General features: G+C 39.7%; 1 protein-coding gene across 3 annotated transcripts in view; it reads right to left on the bottom strand.

Annotated features, from left to right (window-relative positions):
- LOC106951438 (cyclic AMP-responsive element-binding protein 3-like protein 3-B) overlaps positions 1 to 6,963 on the bottom strand; it is a 33,566-nt gene that overhangs the window by 11,941 nt on the left and 14,662 nt on the right. For all 3 annotated transcript variants that reach the window (XM_015038983.1, XM_015038982.1, XM_015038981.1), the window contains 3 exons: positions 4,966 to 5,096; positions 3,869 to 3,979; positions 3,553 to 3,659 (listed from right to left, as the gene is read on the bottom strand). In XM_015038983.1, coding sequence (XP_014894469.1) covers positions 3,553 to 3,659; positions 3,869 to 3,979; positions 4,966 to 5,096 — 349 coding nt within the window. The remainder of the gene's footprint in view (positions 1 to 3,552; positions 3,660 to 3,868; positions 3,980 to 4,965; positions 5,097 to 6,963) is intronic.

Below are 6,963 nucleotides of genomic sequence, written 5' to 3' on the forward strand. Positions count from 1 at the left end.
ATTATTATTTGTGTTTTAGCAACAAACTCCCTTATTTTACCTCCTTCCCTGACATGGATGAATTAGTTTGCAGATCTGTAAACAACAATAGAACAACAACATAAATAACCTGAACTTAATTAGTGATAAAGCACAGCAAACTGAAGACATTGCTGCTCTTGGCTGCATGCTCTTCCACCTTACTTTATTTGGGGGGAAAAGGGGTGATAAGGTAAAACTGCCAACATGTGGGAGGCTGGTATGCTTTTCATGCTTGCTGACGAATTTGCTGGCTGGCAGCTTGCATGGTAAGGCTCTCAAAGGCTCTCTGCAGCCTGGAGACAGAGAGGGAGGAGAATGCCTAAATTGAGCTTAATCCCGGCAAAGCTTCTACCCTCCGATAAGTCATATTGCATCATCTTCAGGTTTGGCTTAAGCCTTTTTCCAACTGCATCACAGACAGCTCTGGTGGTTTGGTTTGGTTTGGTTTGGTTCGCAGCTGGATATCACATTGTTGTGTGTCTCTGCCTGATTTGGTGGTTTACCAACACGCTGCAGGGCAGCTGACCACATACTGGACCAGCAAGATGTGCAAAATATTCCCTCCAAGCACACTGAATCATTTACGCTGCCTTGCAAAAGCAGGTGTACACCTACTTTGATGCTTTCACATTTTCTCATGCTATGACCACACACTTTTTCTTTTTTGGGGGGGCTTTTTGTGTTGCTGTAAGGCAAACCTCCACCCCAGTCTCAAGTCTTTTCAGCCTCCAACTCATTTTCTGTCAGTGTTGCCCAGGATTTAACCCCATTGATCTTCCTGTTGACTCTAACTAGCTTCAGTATTAGTTTTCCACTGCACATTGAGTGTTTTGCAACTTATTTGAAATGTTTCTTCTTTTTTTGGTGTCGTTCAGTCTGAGAACTTTCTCTCACGTCTGCTGCGTTTCCTTCATGGTCTGAAGCAAACTGCGAGCTGGACTTGTTATGAATTTCAAAGTCATGACAATAGCGCTCCTGCTGACAGATTATTTTACCAGGAATTTTACCTTTGCGATAATTTTTGCAGCAGCTTCAGCACAATGCCACCGGGCATCGTGGCTGCTTCTCTGATTAATAATCTCACACACGGCCTGTCACTCCATTTATTCTCGGAGGATGGATTAAGCAGAACCCTGTGAGATCTCAAAAACTTGACATGTTTCCTTTAGTTTAACACAGATGACAAATATATGCCGCGTTTGCCGGATTTTGATTAGTAAGAAAAAAAAATCTTGTGTCATATGAAAAGTACAAATGGTGTGAGTACTTTTGCGAAACCACTGTAAGTGCGTCTCTGTGCTGATTCTGCTACATAAACGGGTTACGTCTCAGATTCTTTGTGTTTGGCCCGCTGATCAGTGGTGGCCTTCTGCAGCATTAATGTTCCCTGAGATTATGGCCTAAAGTGAATGAGGTAGTGGATAATCGTAATGTCCCACAGTTCTTATCGTTCTGTGACATGACAATTCAAGATAAGGCCGGGCGCACGTCCCCTCCACTGAATCGATATCACCGTCGCCGCTAATAGAGGGAATATGTCTTTGGGATAATAGAGTTACAGATGCTCCCAGGAATTATAACATCTATGTCACAAATGATTAAAAAAACTATAAATTTGTTCATGGCCCCGCCGAGACATTTGTCGCACATCCTCTCACATCTTGCATATCCTGTATGATTTAAATGTTTGTTTGTTTTGTTTTTTATTTGTTTGTTTTGTGTCCAGTATAAACTTTTTGCTCCAAATCGCAAAGTCCTCTTTTGATTCATGAGAGGGTTGGTAATAATACACCCAAGACCAATTATAAACATGTAAACTAAAAGGATTGCAGATTATGTAAGATGCTGTCAAACAACAAGACAATTCTAAGAATTATAGCTTTTTACAAACATTACTCCCTGAGTGAAAGAGCAATTGCTCGATTGTTGACTTCAGCCATTTTTAAAACATTGCTTTAAATGTTTTTCTATGGGTGTGACTTGCTTTTTGTAATTGCTAATTTGTATAATTACTGACCATTTATTGTCATTTCCTGTAAATTACATACAGTGTGTTCATCCGTGTTTGTGTCAAATGTTTTTCTTTATTTTTCACCATCAATTCACCAGGAGACTGCAGATGAAAGTTAATCCTTGTGGCTAAACGTGGCACGTAAAACGCGGTTGTTTTAATGTATTCGTGTTGATTAATATCCCTTATGAAGCAAATTGAAACTTTCAGTAGCTGCCAACGAATCTTCAGCACCAGAGTGGAGGAATTTTGACCCACTCTTCGACTCATTTCAAAACCTTCATTTTAATTTTTCAGGAATTTCGAGGTCGACTTGCTTGTGCGCTTTAAATCGCTGTCCACAGGTGTGGACACTTCTCTGACAACCCAGTTGTGCTTGAGCTTCAGTTCACAATCAGGTGGTCAGACATTGTCCTCCAGGAGAACAGAATTAATCTGTTGCCACAGATTGTACCAAGACAGCAGTCATAACACCTCCACCATGTTTGTCTCATTAATCCACAGATTCCCCTCAAGGAAAACGTGAGACAGGCCTTTGTGTTCTTTTTTGATCAGCAGTAATTCAGCCTTGCAATCCTCCTATGGATGCTATTTTTGCTCGGTTTAATTCTTTCAACTAAATCATAAAATCTTGACCTTAACTGAGGCAAATGAGGTCTGCAGTGCTTTAGATGCTGCTCAGTCCTGAGAAATAGTTTATGAAAAATGTTTAATAGTCTACACTAAAAACACTCATGCCTCTTAGACTTCCAGTTACAGTTTCTTGCAATTACCAACACGCTAAAATTAAAACCTGATCCACAATTATCAAAATGTAACAATCTAAGAGGAAAGAGGAAAACACGTGCTCAGATTTGCACAACAACTTCACACTTTTTGCGAAACATGTATTTCGTATTACGAGTAACACTGAAATTGATCATAATGTTTCCTAAATTGTGCCCAAGCAAATATAAAAAAAAACAGTAATAGCTTCTCAATGACGCATTTCCTAAGAAGGCTGAATTCTACGGTGCCCCATAAGGGTCAACAAAATTCAAAAGCCACAATGGACTTTTTGCTAAAACAAAAGTTGCTAGGATAACATCCGTATTAGCATAGCTTCTGCTGAGTTTTGCTTTTTTTGTGGTTGTGTTGGCACTGTATGATGAACAATAAAAATTATTCTTGTTAAAAAATTCTCACCTCTCTCCAGTTGAATCTTACCTGGGATTGTAAGACATTAATATGTTTGGCTCTTATTTTTGTTGAGCCATCAGCGAAAGCATCATGAATATTTTTGTGCTTTCATCCCAAAAGACTCACAACAGATAAATGATCATTATTAATATCATTAATAGTAACTGTGTCAAAACCTCTTATACTTAAAAGATAATTACATATATTAAAATATGTCGATAGGTTACAGGATGTTTCAGAATGTACAACTCATTGCAGATGAAACTTGTAATGTTCTAGCTCAAGCTACTCACTAATAATGTCACCTCTGGTGACGGTGCTGCAGTAAGTTGATTTCTTACCTCCCTTCCAGCCTGTCAACATATTCCCTTTTCTTCTTCCGACTTTCTTGAGCCGAGCGTTTGTTACGGATTTTCCGCCGGATCTTCTTCAAAATCCTCTCCTCAAACTTGTCACAAAGATGAAACGGATGTAAGAACAAGGACGAGAAAAAATGTGAAGAGGAGAAAGGTAAGTGAGACAAAAGTGGGTTAGGAAGTTGGCAAGGGTTGTGTAACGGTGCCTCCAGATTTAGATTTTCAAAGATGTGAATCAGATTGGCACGGTGTGTGTGTGTGTGTGCAGGAAGAGCGCTACGTCTGTAACCTGCTCATTTACCTTGGACAGGGGCAGTTTGCAGGGTAAACTTATGCCCTCTTTAGCTAGAAGCTTCTTCTCATCCTCATTCAGCACAAGCTCCTGCAAGGACTGCTGAGAAATTTGCTGTGCCTGTCAAACACAATTCCAGGTAGGAGAAGGAAATTAAAGTGGAATACAAGTTCAGAAAATTATTTTCCTGCTTTTTGGAGAGCGGGCTGCAACCAGGAGGTCTGTGTTTGAAAACAAGGCACATAATAACTCTGATTGTTTTTCATTAATACTGATTAAAAAATGGAAAAGGTTCATTATATTTTATTCCTAACACTCTTGAAAATGTGGAATAAATAAATTCCACATTTTGATTTTCAAAAGACATTTTAAGACACACATTTGCGACAATACTCAAACATTAGCAGCTTTGCCTTTATAACAAAAAAAATGCACTATCATATATGAAGAAGATATTTTGTCTGTAACAAAAGAGGTGGACTTCCTGTTGTTAACAGGAAACAGTTGTTTTCTTAGCAACAAAGACCCTCCCAATGAGAATATGTGGTTGACTGGATTATTGGCAGCACAGAAGATGATAGAGTGAGCACTACTACTTCTCCCAAAGGTCCTCAATGGAGGAAATGTTGGTAAATTTGTTTGAAAATGACAGATTTTTCATCTCCCACCAAAAGCAACCCCTAGGAATCTGGCTGAAGCACAAGCTCAATTCTTTTCTTAGTATCTGAGCCAAATAAACAAATTATATGTCATCACAGAGTCACTTTAAATTTCTCAGTAGGATGCCAGTTTGCTAAGTCTCCAAGCTAATGCTCTCACACAGTATTTCTACTGACTTCCTTCTCCTGTGTCTTACAAATGCACACTGAATGAGCTTTAAAATCTAATTCACGAGAGTCCCAGCCAAATTGACACCAAATCAAATCAGCACTAATACACCCAAACACCTAAAATACTTGTGGAAATAATAGTTCTTCGGTTTCTGACATGGAGATAAAGAAAACTGTACATGCTCATGAAAAATCAAAAGAAATAGTAGAGAAAATACTGAAACATGCCCTTTAGGGAAATATACGCGCGTCAGACAGACTCCGAGCTTCTCTTACATTCTGTCCCAGATTGGATAAAAGCAGGTCCTTCACTGTGAGCACGCGGCTTGATGGCAGCAGTGGGGTTTGGCTGTTGGAAAGGTAGCATGTAATGCCAAACTCCTCATGGCACCCCTCAGACTCCCAGCCTGCACAATGACACAGAAAAAGCAAACAAAACAACAAACCAGATGAATGTAACTCAAAACTGAGTTGGGTTTAAGGAAAAAGCGGCTCCTGCTCTGTCGCCTTCAAACGTTAGAGGAAGTAGCACAGGGTGCCGCACAAGAATTTTCTGTATTTTAGGTCAAGAAGGAAGACGGATCTGTTTACGGTCATGCTTTTAAACCCCCAGAAAGTTATTTATTTATTCAGTTGCTCCGCTCGTTAATAAAGCACCATATCTACCTCGAGCTTTCTGGCTGGTGGAGATTTTAAGGGGTGAGAGTGACAAGAGTGAGTGAAAGGCGAGCCTGCAGGTGCTGTTGACTGGTGAAGTGATTTTCAGACCGTGTAAAAGCTTTTTCTCTGGAAAAAAAAAAAAGGAGGGGGAAAAAAAAGCTGTGCTTTGCAAATGTGAGCCAGGAGGATGTGGAGGAGGAGATCTCTCTTGTTGCTACAGCAGCAACAGAGTCAGGACGTGAAACCGAGGCTGCTGTATCTACAAGGCCAGTTGTGAAAATAAGTCTTACATACAAATAAAATCAAGAGATGGAGCGATACAAGTCGTGCTTCTATGATCTAATTTTCATATCAGAAACTCTGAGATGTAATTATATTTTTGGTTGCATCCTATTCAGGAGCAGGACCGAAGCAGGGGAGAGGGAGGGTATGGCGGGGAAGATAAGGAGCGCCGCAGGCAGATGAGGCATAAAAAGAGCTGATGAGGTGAGGAAGAGGAAGGTATCAGATAGATGAGACACTGAGTTAACATGGTTTGTCACAGTTTGAATTTGTCACAGTTCAAAAGCAGCTGTTTTCACACAACAGGAGCAGAAACTCAGACAGCAGGGCTGGTAGATTATCTTCATCAGTGACGATGCTCCAATTTGTTCCCGGGGTCTGTACTCCCGCTGCTAGCACAATGTTAGCCGCTTTGAACGAAAGCGTTGATAGCGACTATTCTGTTTGATTCCTGTTTTTATATTGCAGCCACGATATCGCACTTCAGATGTCTTGAAAATGGTAAAACTGTAAAACGAGCCCCCAAAGATGTAACACACTTTCATTAAAATGATCTAAAAGGTCAAAACAGAGAAGTTTGACTTTCATCAATTTAGATTTTTCTTCAACTCAGCTTAAGTAAAATGTAAAAAAAAAAAAAAAAACTAAATATATTTTTAAGGCCAAGCAATTAAATAAACATTTAATCTGCGAGTTTATGTTTCTCCTGGCTCCAAATTTACTTCTGCTGTCTGATTTCCACTTCCCTTAATCTTACATACAAAAAAACTGTTTTCTCTTAACCTAGAATATCTTACGAGCACAATGTATTAGAACATTATAAAATGGATGCATAATAAAACATTTCCATATGCTTTATATCTTCTACAATTATCAGGAAAATATCCATCTACCCCATTGTCTTCTGCTTATTTGTCATGACAGATTCAAGTTGGGCCCTTCAGACTGAAGAACAATTTATATGGACGAACTTTTATGTCTCACAAGATAATAGTTGTGAGACGGCGCGTGAAAAAAGAAATGTGTGACGTTGTGATTTTCTTGCAGTCTTAGTCAAGAGGTCAAACTTCTTTGTTCTTGCAGAGGATGTACAGACTATAAAACTAGAAACTGGCTCTCATCCCGACTCCTTCACACTCGGCTGCTAGCTGCTCCAGAGCATGCTGAAGGTCACGACTTGAAGATGCCAACAAATCCATATCATCCCAAAAAGAAAAAGAAGGAAAGAAAGAAAAGCAGAGCCTGAAGTTACCAAACCCTCTCCATGGCTGTGCCTTGATGCAGGACCTGGGACAAAATATGTCTGTTTAAATATTGTCATTAATATCAGTA

The sequence above is a fragment of the Poecilia latipinna genome, unplaced genomic scaffold (genome assembly GCF_001443285.1).
Source record: "Poecilia latipinna isolate Pla-1442-1.1 unplaced genomic scaffold, P_latipinna-1.0 Scaffold459, whole genome shotgun sequence".
NCBI classification, from domain to species: Eukaryota; Metazoa; Chordata; class Actinopteri; order Cyprinodontiformes; family Poeciliidae; genus Poecilia; species Poecilia latipinna.